This window comes from Ciconia boyciana, chromosome 1 (genome assembly GCF_034638445.1).
Source record: "Ciconia boyciana chromosome 1, ASM3463844v1, whole genome shotgun sequence".
Taxonomy (NCBI): domain Eukaryota; kingdom Metazoa; phylum Chordata; class Aves; order Ciconiiformes; family Ciconiidae; genus Ciconia; species Ciconia boyciana.
Window position 1 is genome coordinate 73,885,738 of NC_132934.1, and position 23,023 is coordinate 73,908,760.

Here is a 23,023-nt window from a genome sequence, read left to right on the forward strand (position 1 = left end):
GGAAAGGACTGAAACTACTAGATGGAAAATGAACATTTACTGTTGAGAGCTATCTGTCTGAAACTGCGTTGTGTCACTAAACTTAGGGGAATCATTTTTTCACTCTACCCTGTGAAAAAGACTAGCTGCTGTTGATTTAGGACAGAATGGGCATCAGTAATAGGATATGCTGAAGAGTATTTGGGTTTGCTTTCAGTTTTGAATCATTATTCTTTTCAGAAAGTTTGGAAGCAAAGATGTGCAACCTAAAGCTGTCAGTTTTCTTCATTGCACTTTCTGTCACTCTGAGCTGTTTGGAAGCTACGCCTATTGAGAAGTGAGTAATAATAATCATATTTATTTCTTTTTAAGGCAAAAAGTGTTATGATTATTGCATTAATTGCTTTTGCTGTCATGTCTCAAATAATATGAGCAAAAATAGAGCTATTCAATTTCACGGGGTATTTTATTGTTGTTTAAAGATTACTATCTGTGGCTGATGATCTATCTGATGGTACTTCCAAAAGACAAGGATGGATATTGCCAGTAATGTCACGGAATACACTCTCAGGACTTAGTGAGGAAATGCCAGAACAACCAGCAGCAAAGACAAAAAGGTATTGATTTTCCTTGTTTCTTCTAGTCATATCAGTTAGGATAAAATTATGAAGTAAACTTCGTGCCAGTGATATTCTGTTACTTGAGACTCTTTGTGTCTGTTGTTTATTCTCAAAAAGAACCTAAAATACCCTTCTTGTAAATAGAGCCATTCTGTAAGCATAAAGATCAAAGCATTCAGGGTAGAAAATGAAATCCAGAGACAAAAGTTGCAGATCATTTAACTACTTTACAATTATAATGCTTTCATAAATGAAAAAGGCTACAAATACTCCATTACCTTGAGAAGAAAGGTGTATTTTGAAAGGACTTTCTTATTCAAGTTTGTCACATTTTTCAAGCCTGAAGGGAAAAAAAGAAAATATACCCTTCTTAATAACACTAATGCTCTGCTAGAATGGAATTCTTTTATAACATAACTATTTCCTGTAAGTAAGTAATATTTCATTACAGAATTAAACATCAATTTAATCATGGGAAGAAGGAAAAGAAGCAATTGGCTCTGATAGAATTTAACTAGTCTGAAATGAATTCATGTTTATAAATCCATAGATCCAACTTCAGGGAACTTTTTAATGGATAAAATTGCATTTCAAAAAGTATTTGCAACTTGTACAAAAAGATAAACAACACTGAACTATTCTAACTGTTCATCAGGCTTTTGAGTGAATTTCTTTCAATGACAATTCTGTTATGGATAGATTCAGTAAATACATGTGTCTATATAGTTGCCTGTTCCTTTCTCTCTGAATTTATTTTTAAAAAAAAAGTCATTATTATATGACAATTTGGTTATCTTCCAAAATATTTTGATAATGGAGACTAAGTTCCCACATTTTTACAGCTATTAATTTTTAAAAAGATAAAATAGTAATTGTAATACTCAAACACTAGGCATCACCTTTATGAGTGTGGTATGCCTTATCTGCTTTTCTGGGGCCTTGGTTTACCACCTCTTACAGGGTTAACTGTCTCATTGAAGCACATATTCAATTAAAGGCTACGGATCAGGGAGCTAACAGGTATAATGGGTGCAGTCAGGCTAGACATCAGCTAGAAATCTAGTAGCTTCCTGTAAGGACTGGAGTTTTAAACTTGGAGTGTCAGGGCCTGATGTTGTACCTTTAACGAAAAAGACAATTCTGCCTCCACAAACAAATCAGGATTTTCATGAGAACCAGGTGCTGTTTGAACCTCATATGTTAAGGGCTTGATTAAACTCTTTTTATATCAACAGAAATACCCATCGAAACCTAAGAGAAACTATATCAAGACCTAGCCAACCATTTCCTTTAAATACAATTACATATTTAAAATACTAATTGCTTCGAAATTGCTGCCTATTTGCTGATGAAGAATGAGTATAATATACATTTCTCTTACAATTGCTATTCCATTTGGATTCCTAGATTAATACAAAAAACTCTAAAAGAATAGATGACATTTTAGATAACAGATTTAGTCAACAATAGGAAAATGTACTCAATGGTAATTGCTCAGAGTTTGAAACTGGGAAATTGTCACTCTTCACAGTAAATTTTTGCTGCAAACTGTTGTCTACCTCATGCCACATCAACATGAAGAAACCCAAGAAAATTAACAATAACTCAATAAGCAATCTCAGCAAGCAAGTATTTCTGTTTGAAGGAACAACATAGTGGTCTAAGAAACAAGTTTGAAAACCCAAGCTCTCTCAAGCTAACTGTTGTATTGCAATTTAAAAAAATTAATAAATCTCATGCTACATAAGTTCTACACAGAGTTCTGTAAATGGTCTGTTGGTTCAGACCATAAAATGTTCTTTTTAGATATGGATTCTTCCATGGACACTCTTTAAAGTCTCATCCAGCAAATTATTATCTCCTACCACACAGCACTTTCAAGTTACTGGTGTTTCAACAAAGATGTGGCTGCTTTTCAGTAATGAAGAAATCTCTGTTTAGACAGAGCAAAATCTTAAGTGGTACTGAAGTCAGCAGAAGTTGGCAATGCCAGCCACCTCTCATGATATGTGGTGCAGTTGGGAAAAAGACTCTCTGAGCTCAATCCACTTGATGTGGACTGGAAGATTACTGTTCACTTCAGTGAGAGCAGGATATGATTCTGTGGGAACAAGAGAACTAAATAAATGTTAGTGATTGTCATTATGTTAGTAATCCTCATGATATGAGCAAGAGCTCTAAATAGATTTAGAAGTTCAGCTTAAAGCTAAACATTTAGTCATTGTTTTCACTTACTGTCTTAACTATACTATTATTACAGGTTTTCTAGATGTCATAAATTGCTATGCGGAATATCAATAAAAATGACATATGACTGTTAAGGTCTTTGCATTTAAATAACCCCCATCATTAAAACTGATAATAGCATATAGCACAAGATTTTTTTTCAGGCACAAAGTAGGTGGTAGGAAGATTGTAATGTTCCTGTATTTGTGCACATATTAAAAGAACTCCCACATTAGCGCAGCTCAAATGCCTATTAGAAGTGGCACACTTGATTGCTCATCATTTGACTTAATTATGGCTCTTTTTGTTTTACCTTAGTAGTCACCACCTGGAAAAACGGAAATGCAACACCGCCACATGTGTGACACAACGCTTGGCTGACTTTTTAGTTCGTTCTAGCAACAACATCGGAGCAATTTATTCACCTACGAATGTGGGGTCCAATACATACGGAAAGAGGGACACAGTTGGGCTTTTAAGCAGAGAACCCCAAAACAATGCACAGCTTTAGGGTGTTAAAATGACTACTGATAACAGTTTTCATTAGGAGCTCAGTTTTTAATGTATCAATAACCTCTTGGTCATTTATTACTTGTACAGTCTTAACAGTGCCTTGTTTTCTGTGTGTGCGTGTGTGTGGGTATGTGATTTATGTTCATCATTTCACTATGCATGTACAATGACATGCATAGGCTATTGTTTCAGCTCCATTAAGAACTCCAGAAATCTGCTTGTCAAACTCCTTTGTAAAAAAATAAATATACATATCACAATAATAAATGGAAAAGTAATTGCAACAGGTTTTTTATTATTTTATTATTATTATTATTATTATTATTATTATTATTATTATTATTATTATTATTATTAAAAGGATGAAAAAGATAACCATGATGTGTATGTCTTTATAGTCACAGTTTGGTAAGAGAAAGAAATCATCTTAACTAAGACCAACAAAAATCAGAATGCTAACAGAAGTTATGTCCTAATGAAAGTAAAACAGAAGAATCTTCTGGTTTTGAAACTTCTACAGCATCTTGTTTTGCACAATTGAAGGAATAATTGGATGAGACAAGATGGCTGCATTGTGCATATGATTATACCAGTTAACTGACTGGTCTCTTTCCACCTTAATGTTCATTAAGCAAGCAGAAGTGGTCTTGCAGCACAGATTTCCGTATGTACTGCGCATGGGATTTTAAGAATTTACAGTTCTTACTTTAAGATGGTATCAGTAAAATGTAAGCATAATGAGCATAACTGCTTTTAAATATGAATAAAAGAAAACTCAGTTAACAAGCTAGCAGAAACACCTGTCCTTGGGTATTCCTTTCCTTGAACTAGAGTAACAAAGGGAAGAGACAGAACGAATGAGCAGTTCAGGCATCAAAACTTATCATAGAAACAAGGTAAATCTGCCTGCACACTTACATTGATATCAAAACCCAAGAAAACTAGTTTAGAGATGGATGAACCTTAATGGAAATTTGACAGCGTTATTTTCTCCTACCTCAGCCCAGTATCAGTGCAGGCTTAATAAACATGCTAGTTCCTTTAAATCGTTAAGCAAACTTTCATAGAGGTGACATCCTATATCACAGCAATCATCGTTTTGTCCATCATTTTCTCAGGGAAGTGTTCACTGTCATCTGAGAAACATGACTGTCCAATTATGAAAAACATTCAGCAGAAGCCTAGTGCTGGAGAAGCAAATGAAATCTTAATAATTGCCTTTGGTTAATTTGTTTATGTTATAAAGAATGCCTCAAAATATAAACATTTTTCCTAAATTTAATGTTAAATGGCATATTCCTTTCATTTCACAAATAATACATGGGAATAAAAATTACTGCACAGTTTTTGCTGTAAAAGCGTTAGTGATTACTCTCTTTGTTGAGAAAAGTTTCAGTCTTCATTGATGGATATTTATGGATATTTATTCTGAATATCCATATGAATGGATATTTATTCTGAAAGTTATTGAGAAAACAATTCAGATGGTATTAAACTTGTATAATATTTCTGCCAGTGTGAAATGCTTTCCATTCAAGTTACCTTTGAGATATATTATACACCTATCGTGGGCTTAATTTGGTTTTCAGCTAGAATATTTACTTTTCAGAGAAGAAACGAGAGTGACAGGATAGCTCTGAAGTGTCACTGTGACGTTGTTTGTACAGAGGAGTAACCAGGTGGAGTCTTCACTGTGGGTGGATGCTGATTTCTAGGCTGATCGCAACCTGAAATACGTACAGTGCATTACGCATCAGCTCTTTTGCACTTTAAGCTACCATTTGACAATCAAAACAAAGCACAGACGGTCTGTGCACAGGTTCAGTGGGACTGTATACATTATTTTCTGCCTTATGTACTCCTGAACCTGATGGATTTGATACTAACATCTATTTAACATGTTTACCCTATTTGGCAAATACTGAAAAATGTTACTCATCTCCCAAATCAGTAAAACAACAGATAGGGATAAGAGATATATCAATAGCTCAGAGGGGGACCATCTCACCTCTCTTTAGCTGCTTTTTGTCTAACCAGTTGTCAGTGCTGTCCTGCTATTTAGTGGAGAAAGACAGCTACTTCTAATTCATCCCAACTTAGACATCTATTTTAGGATGAGATGAATCACACTCTTGAAGTGCCTCTATTTCTTCATTGATGATAGAGACTGTCTAGACAATTAGCTGAAAATGGGCACTTAACTTTAAGATAACTAGAGTTAGGTGACACAGATCCCGGCTGCAGTTGATATGAACTGTTCAACCTAAAAAAAAAAAAAAAAAAAAGGTTTGGTAAAAAAAAAAACAAACCCACCAAACAAAAAACCCTTAGGGTCCAAATCATCAGAGTGATCAGTTCTCATATTCTCAACTACATTAGTTAATTCATCAGTCGGAGCATCTTGAGAAACTGCCTACACCGAGACTTGTTTCCGTGTATATACTCTTGAGAATCCTTCCTCCTGCTGTGTAGTTACTAGTGACTGCACTTAGACCTCTTAGAGGAGGAGGATCTAGTCATGGTAAGCCTGGATATAAGCTCAATCCTGAGAGAATGAGCCAGTAAAAGAGTGGATTTAAAAAAAAAAAAAGAAAAAAGAAAAAAAAGGCATTTAAACATTAATTCATCAGAACCCCAAACAGCATAACTTCAGAGATTTCAGAATATGAAGACTGCTAGGTAAAGCCTAGCTAAATAACAGAAAATAAGTGCCTCTATGCATTTTTTAAAATCCCAATATGTATTTATCTGCATCTTTAGAGATGTAAATATGCTTTGAGAATCAGGTCTTACATACCTTTGGCTCTTTTTCAATTCAACTGGATGCCCTACATCTTTCAGAGAATATGCAAGAAAACAAAAAATACAAAAGAGGAAAATCAAGAATGTAGACAATGTGATAAACACGGCTATATTCCCTTTAAAAATAAAAATACCAAATCTCTGCTTTTTAGTGTCTTCTATTAAGTTGTCTTTAAAAGGAACAGAATAGGGACATAATACTGAATTTCACTAAATTAGAGGGGGAAGAATAAAAGTCATCAAACAAGCAAAAGGAATGTTAAAAAAAAAGATGACATGAACATGAAGAATGTTTTAAATGGAGTAGTGGGCCCTAGGGTCTAATATTTCTCAGGAACTATGACAGCTTCATAAAAGACAGAATTTATATTTTTTCATGATTAATAGAGTTGAGGTAAGAAATTGACTTCACTTTTAAAACCTTGGGCTAAAACTAAGAAAGCACACAATATTAATTTTATTGAATAGTACATTTTGAATGGTTTCAATTTCTATTAAGAAAATATAAATATTTTTCAAATACGTAAGATTCTTGGCGAGATCTTTAAACACTAGGCTGGAGAAGCTTCCATTCACTTTCAACAGGATAATGTTATTAGTAAGTCTGGATTCTAGTGAATGGCTTTCTAAAACTATTTGAAAGTTAATACATTGATACTGTGAATAAAATCAATTTCCTTCAATGCACTATGGAATATCTTCAGTAGCTGCCATCTTCGCTTTCTAGAATTACGCTGGGTTTGAGTCAATTAGCTCACTTACAAATATAGTTTGACAGTTATGGTAGACTCTTTTTGTTCAGAGTTACAAGGTTAAGTAATTTTGTTGTCTAGCTTCATTATCATATAGAAAAGGGACTGCTCTACATTGCTTTTGCAATGCAACTAGCAAAAAGCTGTGGTTAGGTATGACACATCTCCTTGCTGTATATAGAATATAAAAATAATGATTGAAGTAACATGAAATAGAATCTTTCTATGGGCTGTGACAACTTCTGTTTCAATCATCTTTCCACACTCAGAAAAAATCCTACACTGAAAAATAAAACATTTTTTTGGAGCTGTGTAAGGTTCAGTAATCAGACTCAAACTCAGACCTGAAACTCACCATTTAAACTAAGCTTCAATTTAGGAACAAAGCCCCCCAGAATCTGGATTCTCTACTGATCAGTTTTTCTGAAAACTTTAGACAAATTGGTTTTCAGCTTCAATTGTCATGAAAACAATATATCCTTCATTAGACCTAGTTAAGAAGTGTTTCTCTAACTAAAACCTATCTTCATATCAAAATGTTAAAAAAATTCTCAAGCTAGGAACCATATATGCCATCAAAAGTTGAAAGTCATGACATCAGAAGCTCACTAAAGAATGAGACAATGGCAATAAGACAATAGTTAAAACTGCTGTTCATTGTGCAAAAAATTTTCCCCTTGAATGCTAAGCCTCCTGAATAAAGAGAACACATTCATATGCATTTTAATCCTAACAATAGGGCTGATTTCAGTAACAATCATGCCATAAAGTCACTATTTCCTAGAAATGCTTTTATAAATACAAAATAAGTTTAATTATTCAAATTAAGAATCTTAGACCTGCCCCTACTTTAATAACATTTTTCCTCTACCTTAAAAGACTCTTTTCGATCCTGCATTAGAGACAGTGAAACTGTTTCTTATAGGCTATTTTACAATATCCTTAATATAAATTATTACTGCACAGGTAGCCCGAGATCTGCTGCGGAACAACTGGTGACACCAAGGGTGATAGAAACTGATTGAATTGAATTTCTTTAGTCCCAAGTTTTGATTAGTGCATCATCTATGTGGTGCGTTGTTTGTTTTGTTTTGTTTTCAAAAGGAACTGAAATACTGGGATGTATTAAAATAATTGGAGTTGTATTAAATAGATCATTACACATGTGAATTGAAATAGTTGGAACCATTTTGGAATTAAATGCTACTCAATATGATTAAAATATGATTAAAACCAGAACCTGCTTATTATTTACACTGTCAACAGAGGCAGATCACTTTATTCAAACAGAATCAGTCCTTATTCATTAAGCAGTCCCTTTGGAAGGGGTCAAAGTGGGACTTGCCTCCACTAAGGGAATTCTGTAAAAATTTAATCAGCCTGCGATTGTCAGTCCAGCACTGAAGAAGCTGAGCTACTTAACTCTCAGAATATGGGTCATTTTTAAACACCATTCTTGGATGAGCTCACTATTTGGGTTGCATATGGAGCTAGCCACATAACAGAGGAAATATTTTTTTCTTTTTAAGAATTTTTTCTTTTTTTTTTTTTTTACAGGGGGAAGGGAGAAAGGGGTCATAAAAACTGGAGGAGGAGACAAATAATGTCAAGGTTGCAAAACACTTCAATCCTTTTTCCAGGATCAGTAAGCAACTGGTAGTCATTTTTTATTTCTAAATTGTCTGCTGTGTTATGATAGAGGAAGGAGAGAGGAAAAACTAAGATTGTGGGACAGTATATTCTTTTTATCAGGTAAAATACAGATTTGAAACAGGCTGAGAGAGTGGGGGATGGTCGAGTGGATTTTAGGAGGAAAGATTGCCTCACTGCTCCAAGCACCGCTTCAGATTTCAGGATGACCACATAGTGGTATTAGAGAGATCAGAAGTTGCTACCTTCGCTTTAACAAAGATTTTCACACCCAGAGCAAGTTAGCAGGACCAGCACTTTCTGGTCCTGTTCTGGATGCAGTGCCTTGAAAGATGCTGCTGGAGCAAGTGGCCATCTCCTGTACTTCTTTAGAGCTGCTGACTTCTTAACCAAACTCAAAAATCAGGCTGGCTCCCCAGCACTTGCTGCTTCAGGCATCTGCATGCAGCACTTCCCCTCAGTCTGTTTTTGTTAAACCTGCAGATTTTGTTAAATCCTGCAGATTTCCAGGAGGAGGCATTGATGCTGCTCACCACTGCAGGAGGCAGCGTTAAGTGTGCACAATGGGGCTGGCGGAGCCTGTAGTGGGGGAAAGCCACAGCACAAGTCATCGGGACTTTTCCTAGCTTCTCCTTTGGTTTTCTGAGGTTATCCCTGCAAATCCTTCCTTCTTGCGGAAGGCTTACTGAGCAAGGACTTTCTAAAAACATTATTCTTGAGTCCATAGTTACTTGCCGTTAACTTTTTTTTTTTAGGAAACCTTTATCCAAATCAAAAAGCAAATGCTGTCACTAACTTTTCCTACAATTTTTTACCTAGTATTACAGTAGGACTTTCCCAAGACCCTTTGCACACACTCCACCTGCTACCATGCAGCTTACACACTGAGGACAAAGCCAGACCAGATATAAGCACGTTTGGAAAAGACCTAATAAAAGTGTCATTAGATGAACCCAGAGAATGTAAACAGTAAAGAAACCTAGCATGGTGCTACAATTTACTTCTGGAAGAGAAGAAGTTTGTGTGTTTTTCTCATTACTCATTCAGTGTTTTCCCAGCTCAAATCCAGACAAATGAAGCACAGCACTGACGGCATCAATACCCGTTCTGTAAGCACGAACACACTGAGTGAGCCTAATGTAGCATAAAGCTGCAGGACCATGATACCTGGAATTGAATGATTGCAGGAGAAGTCTGCTTCATCCTAATATTCTTCCTCTTCATTCCACACCTTAGCAATATAACTTCTGTGAATCACCACTCACAGCTGTGAACAAAAGTAATTAAAAACCCAACTCTTTCCACGTTTTTGACATTAAACAATTGGCATTGGAGAAGAATGACTCTGCAGAATGATTTCCATCACCCTCACTATTGCTTTCAGCTGGATCAGCCTGAATGTCTGAAAGGAAGCTACCCACACAACTAGCCATTGCCCAGTTCAAGAGTAATCTCGAGGATAGTTAAGACAGTGGTTTTTCCAGAACAGGATGCTGCAAAACTGATTCCATAAAACTGAGAGAGAAATCACTCTGTCCCTAGAAGGGTATACATGTGTTCAGGTCTCGTTCCAGCCAACACAATAATTTTACTATATTTTTCCTGTCCCTTATGGGATGCTGAACTAAATGCAGGGGCCCAGCTGTCATCTTCTTGCACTTCCTTAATTTCACCACTTTTTTTGCACCCCAGAATCCTCATCAAAGATACTGCCTCACAGATCATCATAACCAGGGTTTGTGCTACGGAACTTCCTCACAGTTTTTCCAGCAAGATCACTCCCACCAGAAGGGATGTTTCCCCTCTCGCTCTGGAGCACAACACAGGAGAACCTGGACTGCACATGTCTTCCTCCATCCTGTTGGAGGTTATAGGCCGAGGGTCTAGGAATTGCTGCTTGGACTGGCAGTCCTATCACAGGCAAACCTCCTCCTTTTTTAGGCATAGCTATTTTCCAGCCTGGCTTTTGTTCCTTTTTATTTTTTCTTCTTGTCTTGGAAAAGTTTGAAAGGAGGAAGGAAAAAAAAATAAAAAAAAAATCAGTGACTAACTAACCATTGCTTTGAAAACAGTACAGCACAGTCAGGATAACCAGCCAGAGGAAAAGATACCTGAATGTTTTTCAAGGCTGTAGACAGACACAGCTTCAAACAAACAACACACTCTCAGTCACAAGGAGAGGCTGACTTGCACGTATCATCCAAGCAACTATGCAGAAAAAACATGGATTCATCTCATGACCACACAAGGCAACATGGGACAGGTGAAGAATTTTCCAACACTAAGGTAAAAAAACAAAACCTTAAAACAAAATAGTGGATACATTTTTGTTGCTTAAAAAAAAAATTTGCCCAAAAGTCACAGAGATTTTGAGACCTGTATCAAAGTCTTCAACCTTAACAAATGTCCTTCAAAAACATTCCACGACATATGCAGGTAGCTATTTCATAATGCATTTAGTAAACTAGAGGGCACATCTCATTTATGATGTGATTTTTCAGAAAAGTAACATTTACGTTAAGATCTCTATGGAGTCGGGCAGCACAAAACCTGGCTAGGATAAGAAACACTAGTAAACTAGAAAATAACTTCTGAGTCAACTTCAAAACCCCAAAACAGTGGGCTTTCAGATCGCTTACATTACCAATAAAAGCAAAACTGATACTTTGTGAAAGTTCTGCAGCAAGGCAGCAGCAATGATCTTGGCATACAGACCATTTCATTGACACTCTGTGTATGTGTGTATGCATGCACATGTGCAAACACAGCACAGGGCAAAATTCTGCAGCTTTAGGTAAATAGGAACTTCCTCTTTGGTTTTCGTTTGTGGGATAACACACTGAAGTTCCCAGTTTCTGCTGAGCTCCAAGTGATTAATCCAACTGTTTATTATTTATAATGGTATTGCCAGAACTAATATCAATATTAATTTTTATCTTTTTGTCAAATTGTTTTTGATGAATGCCAAAAAGATAAGAATATCAAAAGAATTTTAAATCAGCACACATGTTATTACATGGTCTGGGAAATGGGGAAGAATGAGTTAAGAAGCATAATTTATTAATACTGTGTTTGTTGGCCTTGCAGGTAAAGTAGGAAAAAATTAAGGATAGCATGATGAAACTCAGGAGGCCCCTAATCAGCAGCCTGGAAAAAAATCTCAGATAGATAAGTGAAAATAGAAAACAGCTAAGGTAAAGGGGACACTATAGGTGGTAGATCTAACTTTTGCATCTTTTGAGACCAAAATGCATCCCAAGGATTCACACCAGCACAAGAACTTAACACTTTTGTCTGACTCTCAGGACTCAAAGAAGATTATAAGCTTTGGACAGGTCTTCTACACAGGAGCTAGTTTAATCCTAGAGGTGAAAATCTCAGTTTCTTAATTTAATCATCATATTAAGTAATGAGTTTCACTGAGTAAAGACTGCAGGATTTAGCCTACTTCTACTACATGTCTGTGGAAAGAATAAAGATTGTGCGTGCTTTAAGAAATTCTTTTCTGTACCTTCTATTCAGAAACGCAAGCAAGAGACTCTAGTGAGATCAATCAATGGTCATAAACTTACTGCTCACGTATTACACTATATTTATTTATATATCCTGAAAGGGACTGGAGATTGGGTATGTGACTAATGCTAAGGTTATAAATTGCTCAGAGAAGAAATCTAAACATAACTGTGAACTTCCTCCTCATCCAAACACATCCATCACATTCTAATAATATGAAATGCAGTTCTAATCAAAAGTGATCTGAACTTTTTTTTTAATCCAGATATCCGCATCCAATGCATATTCACTGACAAAAATAAGATTCTTGAGTTTGTTGGGTTGTATTACTAGAGAATTAAAGAACTAGAGAACTACCACAAATCACTCTGACAGCAGCTTTTCTTGTGTTTTCCATATCCTATAGAATCTTTTTTTCCCCTCAAAGTTTGCATAATATCTTATAACTGAAATAAAAATATCCATCAAATGAGCTGGCACAGACTGTGAACTTGTTATTTTACATGCTGGGTGCCACTCTGTGCCTCAGAATCTCTTTCTGAAATACCTCTTCGAAAAATGCCTGATGTTTTGAACTGACAAAGATAAGCTGGAGACAAGACCTAAAGAAATTGTGTACCTGCCTCATTGTTTTCTATTGTGTTTCACTCTCAAACCTAATAAAAGCTGCTCATAAATGAACAGTGTTAACTATTTCACCGTGGCTGTAAGCAGGCAAAGACATAGACACAAACATTACAATGGCGATCTGCCAATCTGTTGATAAAGCCATTTCCTTTGGGCAACATGTTTTGCTATCCCTAGCAGCTTCGATTGTCAGAGTACTGTGGAATTCTCCTTTGCAAAACAGTAAGTTTTATACTCAAATCCATGTGAGTCTTCAGAGGTGCCATTTGGGCAGACTAACTTTTCAAAGCAAAACTGATTAACAAAGTCACGTACATCACATACCAGGTAAAGTTTAAATACAAAGCAAGTCCCAGTAAAGCCCAAGTGCGCAAGCATAAGATAAAGCATGAATATTTTTTCTAAGGATATATCACTCATTACTGCCCAGTACCATTTTCTTTTTAACCTTTTATTGCATCTGCTTGTGTCAGTCACTTACGTATACACTCTTTAAGCCTGTGTAATTTTTTCCCCACCTTCTATGTAATGCTTTTACTTTTCAATGCATTAAAGGGTATTGTTGCAGCCACTGAACACTCCTACCGCACTTACCTTTCCCCAATATGCAACAAATAGTATTAAGACGGCCTTCTCCTGCCCACCTGCACACAAGTCCTCCCCTAAACAATGCTTTCCAGGAGATTTGATCTCCACACCCTGAGTTTGCTGCAATCTGTCTTCCCCTGCTCAATTGCTTTTAACCAGTGCTCTCACTCCTTTCTCTTCTTAGAAAAGACAGCCTAGAAAGAGGTTAGTCTCAGCAACAACCCTGCACATAGACAGGACATCTTATACTATATAACCTGACACATCCTAGTACCAAAGGTACTAAAAGGAATAGAAAAAGGACTTCTATGAGGGTAGAAGGAATAACAGCAAGTTCTCTCCCAGTTTTTCTTTTTTGAGCAGTGTCATTCTGAACAGAAACATACAGGAGAAAGTTGAGAACAGGGAAGCACACCTTGTGGGTAGGACACTGACACACTTGAGATGAGACACTTGGGTAGGTTACAGCAGCAGCTCTGCTCTCTCTGAGCTCCCCTTTTTTCCCCAAGTGTTACAGAGCAGAGGAAGGTAGTTCTCAATCAACAGCAGGGCCAGTCAGGCTCCACTGCACATACTGTCTCCAGGTCTGAGTACAACCAAAAAGGACATGGCTGTAAGTTGTAAGGCAATGAAGGGGGCAGAAGCCAAAAGGGGCAGCACAAATCCTAGTGCAGTGGAGGCTTCCTATCAAGAGGACACCAGCCAGTGGTGCCAGTGTGATGGCTCATAGCACAGAATAGGAACTCAGTGAGGGAGAGGAAGAGGCAGTGGCAAATGAAATCCACCCTGGTCACAGGACCTTTTCTTCAGGTACAAGATTCCTCCTTCAGCTCTATTACGAAGACCCCTTCCACATGTCCTTAGCCCCTCTCACCTCCTGCCTCTTATCATGGCCATTGCTCAGCCTGTCCACATCTACGTGTGCAGCAGGTGCACCTGCCCTGACGAAGACCGGGAGCATTAGGACCACTATGTCCTTACTTTTCGTGCCCTTACTTTCATGCTTTTACGGGGACATGTGCCGACCAGCACATACACACCTCAGGTCAATGATTATGGTCACAGACACACTGTGGGCGAGGAGTGGAAGTTGAGGCCCCCAGCCAGTCAGAACTGACCACAGCTCAGATTCAACCAGGGTACAAATGGAGCCCCGTCAGAGGGCAAGTTGGGTCGGTCCTCCTTGGGGCAGTGGGTCTGCAGTCAGGGACTCTCCCCTTGGGTCAGGATGCCGCCCAAGGAAACTCATCAACATTGAGAGCCCTCATCTTACAGGTGAGTGACTGTGCACATTTTGAATCCTGATTTCTAAAGCCAACTGTGCAGTATTAATTCCTCGTACGTCATCCTGAACCTGTGGTTAACTGATGTTGAATAATTTTGATAAGCCTCATTTCTAGTTGGTTTTCTGTTAAACAATTTTGGTTTAAATAAAGTTTATTTTGAGTTTATCACCTACCTAATTTGACTCTGTGTGCCTCTGCAACGACGTGATACCCAATCCTTCCAAACCTTTGGTTCCCCAATACTGGCATGGCCCCTGCTCTCCTGTCCCTCCAGCCTCTTGGTACCTATGCCATTCTAGAGGCTGATGGAAGCTATCCTGCTATGCTGTATGTCAGCACAAATACGGTACTTGAAAAATATAAATCAGTGCCACCTGGAATAGGATTCTGCTGCAATCAGTTGCTACTGCCCAAGGAATCAAAAGAAAACAGAAGTGGCCAAACTGGCTGGACACTTGAATACAATTACACAGCTGAAGCCATACATAAATAAAACTGTTATACCCCAAAGGAAAAAAAAGATTACTAGTTTTCTAGTGAAGCACAGAACAGCATCAATTTCTGCACATGAGACTTAGTCATAATTGGACAGGGAATGATTGCTCTGAGTCTATGCTATGACAAGAATGTGAAAGTCACTTCTGATGGCAAGGCAGAAGGGACCCAGTACCCTCATCACATCCCCACTACCAGAACTGATCCCTTCCTCCCTTCTACCTCCACATCATCAGCACACAGCCAGTTTCTCACTGGCAAGCCATGGGTTATTGATTACCATCCACACTCACCCTTGCTCCAGGCTGCACCTGATAGATGAGCTAGAGCTGCCTAAGAGCTGCAGCCCTGCATTGCCCAGAAAGTACTTCACTCCTCCCAAACCCAAGTCCACTCTCTCCCACAGAGCAGCAACATCCGAGTTCAGTGTTCAAGCTGCTCTTCTCTCTTTCAAACAAAACTTTGAGATAAAAGCAGCTGTGAGCTAGGCAGACAGCCAAGTTTGTTTGCCCTTGAAAGGAGGTGGTCACATGCAGCAAAAGACAAAATGAGCAGAGAACTCCTAAGGAAATACATTCACCCTAGTATCTTCTCTAGGCATTAGTCAAAAACTCCACAAGTTATGCAACAAGATACCACTTTCCCAGTCCCGAGGTAAAACTTTTGTGCTTTTTCAACACAAATAAAGGAAACGCTAACATAAGGGCATACACATCACCAAGGAGGAAACACCTTATTGATGAGCTGAGGTTCCCTCTCACTAACATAATTTGTAAAAGAGTCAAGTAGTTCCTTTACTTAGTGCCAAAAATGCCCTCAGAATTAATATAGTGGCAACTTGTATAAGCAACAGGGTCAGCAAAGAAGGCAAAAATCTGTGCTTAAAATAAGTTTCAGAGACAGATACTGAGATCATGAATGAGTTAATACATACATACATATATGTATACATTTGGCCCAATTGCAATAACACCCATAGGTGACTCTTACAAGTCAGCAGAAGGGCATTTCCACAGAATGGAACCTTTGGAAAATGGAGAAGAGAAGGGCAAAATACTTGGAGAGCAGGAAAAATGTTTTCTCCCAGAGGTCACCCCTAAAGTGAGGAAAATGGAGTCAGAGAAGCCTGGTTACCCACCACTTTCACTTGAAAATTTCAGCTGATGGCATTATTGTAGGCTCTAAAGGGAGTGAAAGACAGGGACACCTTCACACTGTGAAGCCCCTGGCCAGAAAAACTTCCAGGTAGATGACAAAGCAGAGAGTAAAGCACCCTTTAATTCACAGCATGCAAGTTCATCCGCCGGGGTACAAGGATCCCCACTCTCCTTTGCCTCCTTCCTTCCGCCAGGAGAGCAGTCTGGAATGGTCCTCACTGCTTCTCCAGACACAGGCCATGGGTGTCGGCAACAGGACTGAGGTTCCCCCTCTCATTCTGAGTGATGAACCACTCCACACGGGGTCACCAGTTTCAATACATGGTTGCTACGTGTCATGCATGTAGAGGATAACCAAGGGATCAAGCCCAGCCAGCATGGGTTTAGGAAAGGCAGGTCCTGCTTGACCAACCTAATCTCCTTCTACGACAAGCTGACCTGCCTAGTAGATGAGGGAAAGGCTGTGGATGTTGTCTATCTAGACTTCAGTAAAGCCTTTGACACGGTTTCCCACAGCATTCTCCTGGAGAAACTGGCTGCTCATGGCTTGGACGGGTGTACTCTTCGCTGGGTAAAGAACTGGCTGGATGGCTGGGCCCAAAGAGTGGTGGTGAATGGAGTTTACTCCAGTTGGCGGCCGGTCACAAGTGGTGTTCCCCAGGGCTCTGTGATGGGGCCAGTTCTGTTCAGTACACAGTTCGGTACACAAACGGTCGGGGAATCGAAAAGATTCACCCATCTCGCAACCCACCGAGTGGGACGAGACAACAAGCCGGTGGGGGAAGAAGACTGGCCTGGCTGAATAGAGAGCTTTGGCTAGAACTCAGGAAAAAGAGGAGAGTCTACGACCTTTGGAAGAAGAGGCAGGCAAGTCAGGAGGACTACAAAGGTGTAGCGAGGTTGTGCAGGGAGAAAATTAGAAGGGCCAAAGCTGAGCTAGAGCTCAATCTGGCTACTGCCGTAAAATACAATAAAAAATACTTCTTCAAATACATTAGCAGCAAAAGGAGAGCTAAGGAGAATCTCCAGCCTCTAGTAGGTGTGGGAGGGAACATAGTGACAAAGGATGAGGAAAAGGCTGAGGTACTTAATGCCTTCTTCGCCTCAGTCTTTAATAGTAAGACCAATAGTTCTCTGGGTACCCAGCCCCCCCGAGTCAGAAGATAGGGACGGGGATCAGAATGGACCCCCCATAATCCAGGGGGAAATGGTCAGTGACCTGCTACACCACTTAGACATTCACAAGTCTATGGGGCCTGATGAGATCCACCCAAGGGCACTGAAGGAACTGGCAGATGTACTCACCAAGCCCCTTTCCATCATTTACCAGCAGTCCTGGCTAACTGGGGAGGTCCCAGTTAACTGGAGATTAGCAAATGTGACACCCGTCTCCAAGAAGGGCCGGAAGGAGGATCTGGGGAACTACAGGCCTGTCAGTCTGACCTCGGTACCAGGGAAGCTGATGGAGCATTTCAGCGAAGCCTCCGAGGCAAGCAGCTCTGAGACAGAGGACCGCGTCAGGGGACCACTGCTGGATCGGCTAAACAGCGGCAAAACCGCGCAGGGAAGGGAGGAAAAAGGAAAAAAAAAAAAAGGAGGCACGGAGAGAGAAGGCTACTGCAGCCATGCCCCAGCCCCCGAGCAGGAAGGAGGGAGCTCCTGACGAGGGCCTGGCTCTCACTCAGCGTGGGCAGGGACAAGAGTGACAGCGGCAATTCCCTTCCTGTACAAGAGCATCTCCCAGGGAGCACGAGCGACCAGGAGCGCGGCGAACAGGACGGGCAAACAGGGCGTGGCGCATCGGAAGGGCGTGGCGCGGCAGTTTGCGCAGCAGTTCGAGCAGGCAGGGCATGTAGGGAAGGCAAAGGCACCCTAGCAGCTCAAGAGGAACTGTGAAAAGTGAGTTCATTCGGTAGTCCCCATCCTTCCAGAGGAAACTCAGCTATGGTCTTCACTCGTCAGAAAGCAATGCCCTCTGTGCTCACCAGAATGGATGTGGCTACCCAGACGGAGCTCCCACAAAAACATGCGGCCACCCAGGTCTTGGGCTGCAGGGAGTGCCTGGGCCTCTCGCTGTTCACGCATGGCAGCTGTGTGGACAGCTGTGTGAGGTGCAACCAGGTGGATGATTTGCTCTGCACGGTGGCAGAGCTACGGGAGGAGGTAGAAAGGTTAAGGAGCATCAGGGAAGCTGAGAAAGAGATCGACTGGTGGTGCCATGCTCTGCCCCCCCTGAGACAGGAACAGGAGCAGCAGCAGCCACCAGTAAGAACCCACAATCAAGGGGATCCTCTATCCCCCCGCACCGGGCTGAAGGCAGCAGCTCAAAGGAAAAGAGTGAATGGAGGCGAGTCCACGCTTGTGGTGGCAGGCGAAGGCCCTCCCTGCCCACCTCGCCTCCCCAAGTGCCTCTGTACAACAGGTATGAGGCCCTGGAGGGGGAAGGCCAGTCAATGGAGGATGGGGACGACAGTCCATCTATACCAGAGGTGTCGCCCAGGTCAGAATAACGTACCTCTCGTATTAACACCGCCTCCACAAGGAAGAGAAGACGGGTTATAGTTGTGGGTGACTCCCTTCTGAGGGGAACCGAGGGTCCGATATGCTGGATGGACCCTCCTCTTAGGGAAGTCTGCTGCCTCCCTGGGGCCCGGGTGAAGGATGTCACGAGGATACTCCCTAGCCTGGTACAGCCCTCGGACTATTACCCCCTACTGCTCTTCCATGTGGGGAGTGATGAAGCTGCAACACGGAGTCCTAGGGCCATCAAAAGAGACTTCAGGGCCTTGGGACGGCTAGTAAGGGACTCCGGAGCACAGGTTATTTTCTCCTCTCTCCTCCCAGTTGTGGGCAGCGACACTAGAAGGAACAGAGACACGCAATCTATCAACTCATGGCTCCATGGCTGGTGTCATCGCCACGGATTTGGTTTTTTGACAACGGGATGGCCTACACAGCACCAGGTTTGCTGGAGTCTGATGGGATTCATCTTTCTCAAAGGAGAAAGAGAATCTTTGCTCAGGAACTTACGGGGCTTATCAACAGAGCTTTAAACTAGACTCGAAGGGGGAGGGGGATAATATCAGGCTTGCCCGAGGGAAGCTGAGGGACGACATGCCACAGTTAGAGGGAGCGGGTGCCAGCGAGGGCACTCGGCCTGTGTCTCTGAGATGTGCGGGGTATGCTGGGGCACAGCCGAAGTTGAACAGAATTGAGCTAGGGGATACTAAGGCAATAGGAGCCAAGAGGGAAATGCCAGTGAAACACCTCAAAGCACATAAGGGGTGTTCCTCTATGAAGGAGACACGGACAACAGCCCAGCTGAAGTGCCTCTACACCAATGCACGCAGCATGGGCAATAAACAGGAGGAGCTGGAAGCCATTGTACATCAGGAAAACTATGATATGGTTGCCATCACGGAAACGTGGTGGGATGACTTGCACAACTGGAGTGCGGCGATGGATGGCTATAAACTCTTCAGGAGGGATAGGCGAGGCAGGAGGGGTGGTGGGATAGCCCTATACGTCAGGGAGTGTCTGGATAGTTTAGAGCTTAATGATGGTGACGATAGGGTTGAGTGTCTATGGGTAAGAATCAGGGGGAAGGCCAACAAGGCAGATATTGTGGTGGGAGTCTGTTACAGACCACCCAACCAGGATGATGAGGCAGACAAACTATTCTATAAGCAGCTGGGAGAAGCCTCACGATCGCTAGCCCTTGTTCTTGTTGGGGGACTTCAACCTACCGCATGTCTGCTGGAAATACAATACAGCAGAGAGGAAACAGTCTAGGAAGTTCCTGGAGTGTGTGGCAGATAACTTCCTGACACAGCTGGTGAGTGAGCCAACTAGGTAAGGTGCCCCGCTGGACCTCTTGTTCACGAACAGAGAAGGACTTGTGAGCCATGTGATGGTTGGAGGCCATCTTGGGCAGAGTGATCACGAAATGATAGTTTTTGATACGTGGAGAAGCGGCGAGGGGGGTCAGCAGAACTGCCACCTTAGACTTCCGGAGGGCAGACTTTGGCCTGTTTAGGAGACTGGTCGACAGAGTCCCCTGGGAGGCAGCCCTAAAAGGCAAAGGAGTCCAGGAAGGCTGGACATTCTTTAAGGAGGAAGTCCTAAAGGCACAAGAGCAGGCTGTCCCCAGGCACCGAAAGACGAGCCGGCGGGGAAGAAGACCGGCCTGGCTGACTAGAGAGCTCTGGCTCAAACTCAGGAAAAACAGGAGAGTCTATGACCTCTGGAAGAAGGGGCAGGCAAGTCAGGAGGACTACAAAGGTGTAGTGAGGTTGTGCAGGGAGAAAATTAGAAGGGCCAAAGCTGAGCTAGAGCTCAATCTGGCTGCTGCTGTAAAAGACAACAAAAAATACTTCTTCAAATACATTAGCAGCAAAAGGACAGCTAAGGAGAATCTCCAGCCCCTAGTAGATGGGGGAGGGAACACAGTGACCAAGGATGAGGAAAAGGCTGAGGTACTTAATGCCTTCTTTGCCTCAGTCTTTAATAGTAGGGCCAATAGTTCTCTGGGTACCCAGCCCCCAGAGTTGGAAGATAGGGACGGGGACCAGAATGGAGCCCTCATAATCCAGGGGGAAATGGTCAGTGACCTGCTGCACCACTTAGACACTCACAAGTCTATGGGGCCTGATGAAATCCACCCGAGAGTACTGAAGGAACTGGCAGATGTGCTCACCAAGCCCCTTTCCATCATTTACCAGCAGTCCTGGCTAACTGGGGAGGTCCCTGCTGACTGGAGAGTAGCTAATGTGACGCCCATCTTCAAGAAGGGTCGGAAGGAGGACCCGGGGAACTACAGGCCTGTCAGCCTGACCTTGGTACTGGGGAAGCTGATGGAGCAGATCATCTTGAGTGCCATCACACAGCATGTAGAGGATAACCAAGGGATCAAGCCCAGCCAGCATGGGTTTAGGAAAGGCAGGTCCTGCTTGACCAACCTAATCTCCTTCTACGACAAGCTGACCTGCCTAGTAGATGAGGGAAAGGCTGTGGATGTTGTCTATCTAGACTTCAGTAAAGCCTTTGACACGGTTTCCCACAGCATTCTCCTGGAGAAACTGGCTGCTCATGGCTTGGACGGGTGTACTCTTCGCTGGGTAAAGAACTGGCTGGATGGCTGGGCCCAAAGAGTGGTGGTGAATGGAGTTTACTCCAGTTGGCGGCCGGTCACAAGCAGTGTTCTCCAGGGCTCTGTGCTGGGACCAGTTCTGTTTAATATCTTTATCAATGATCTGGATGAAGGGATCGAGTGCACCCTCAGTAAGTTTGCAGATGACACCAAGTTGTGCGGGGGTGTTGATCTGCTTGAGGGGAGGAAGGCTCTACAGAGGGACCTGGACAGGCTGGATCGATGGGCTGGGGCCAATTGTATGAGGTTTAACAAGGCCAAGTGCAAGGTCCTGCACTTGGGCCACAGCAACCCCATGCAACGCTACAGGCTTGGGGAAGAGTGGCTGGAAAGCTGCTCAGCAGAAAAGGACCTGGGGGTGTTGGTTGACAGCCACCTGAATATGAGCCAGCAGTGTGCCCAGGTGGCCAAGAAAGCCAATGGCATCCTGGCTTGTATCAGAAATAGTGTGGCCAGCAGGACTAGGGACGTGATCGTGCCCCTGTACTCGGCACTGGTGAGGCCGCACCTCGAATACTGTGTTCAGTTTTGGGCCCCCCACTACAAGAGAGACATTGAGGTGCTGGAGCATGTCCAGAGAAGGGCAACGAGGCTGGTGAAGGGTCTAGAGCAGAAGTCTTATGAGGAGCAGCTGAGGGAACTGGGGTTGTTTAGCTTGGAGAAAAGGAGGCTCAGGGGAGACCTTATTGCTCTCTACAACTACCTGAAAGGAGGTTGTAGAGAGGTGGGGGTCGGTCTCTTCTCCCAGGTAACAAGTGATAGGACAAGAGGAAATGGCCTCAAGTTGTGCCAGGGGAGGTTTAGACTGGATATTAGGAAATTTTACTTCACTGAAAGGGTTGTCAAGTATTGGAACAGGCTGCCCAGGGAAGTGGTTGAGTCCCCATCCCTGGAAGTATTTAAAAGACGTTTGGATGAGGTGCTTAGGGACATGGTATAGTGGTGGTCTTGGTAGTGTTAGGTTTACGGTTGGACTCGATGATCTTAAAGGTCGTTTCCAACCTATACAATTCTGTGATTCTGTGATGCTTAGCACCTTCGTAATGAAAAAGGGAAAGACAACCTCAAGGATCCTGGACCAATGCTCTGGCTGCCAGCACATCCTGAAGTCCATATCTTCACTACTACTGCAATCAAGGCTGACAAGATTAAACAAATACAGGCATATGGAAGGCATTTAGTGAACTCATAAATACACATGAGCCTATTACTTTTTTATATTAGTTGCTGATCTTGCACTGAACTTCTATTTTCTCCATTATCCACTATCTCAACAACCAGCCAACCCCACTCAGACAATCAAGAAAGCTATGCTACCCAGTAGGGAGCTGCTAAGATGGCTGTGAATGTGGAGAAGTTCTTCTTTATTACCACTGTGGCTCTGTTCTTCAAAGAGATACTCTTCCAAGCCTTCCATCTTTGTTCAATTGAACTGAATCATTGAGTAAGGTTTTCTCACTGAACTAAGAATATAGTTAAAAACAGATTTGCTACAGATTAACAAACTGGCTCCCTAGATGAAACATCAGCAACAAGAATCAACATAACTGATTAATAAGAGTCATACTATATTAAATACAGGGCAAACAATAACGCTACAGATGTTCGTATCTGATGGCTACACATTTCAGAAGAATATAAACCAGCACAATTAGTGGAAAGGCTG

At 41.9% G+C, this 23,023-nt stretch overlaps 1 protein-coding gene across 1 annotated transcript; it reads left to right on the forward strand.

Moving 5' to 3' along the window:
• Positions 1–236: 236 nt before the first annotated feature.
• Positions 237–3,336, forward strand: IAPP (islet amyloid polypeptide). Its single transcript, XM_072849989.1, has 3 exons — positions 237–316; positions 462–596; positions 3,144–3,336. Exons 1-3 carry the CDS (start codon positions 237–239, stop codon positions 3,334–3,336), a joined length of 408 nt encoding a protein of 135 aa, XP_072706090.1.
• Positions 3,337–23,023: the final 19,687 nt, after the last annotated feature.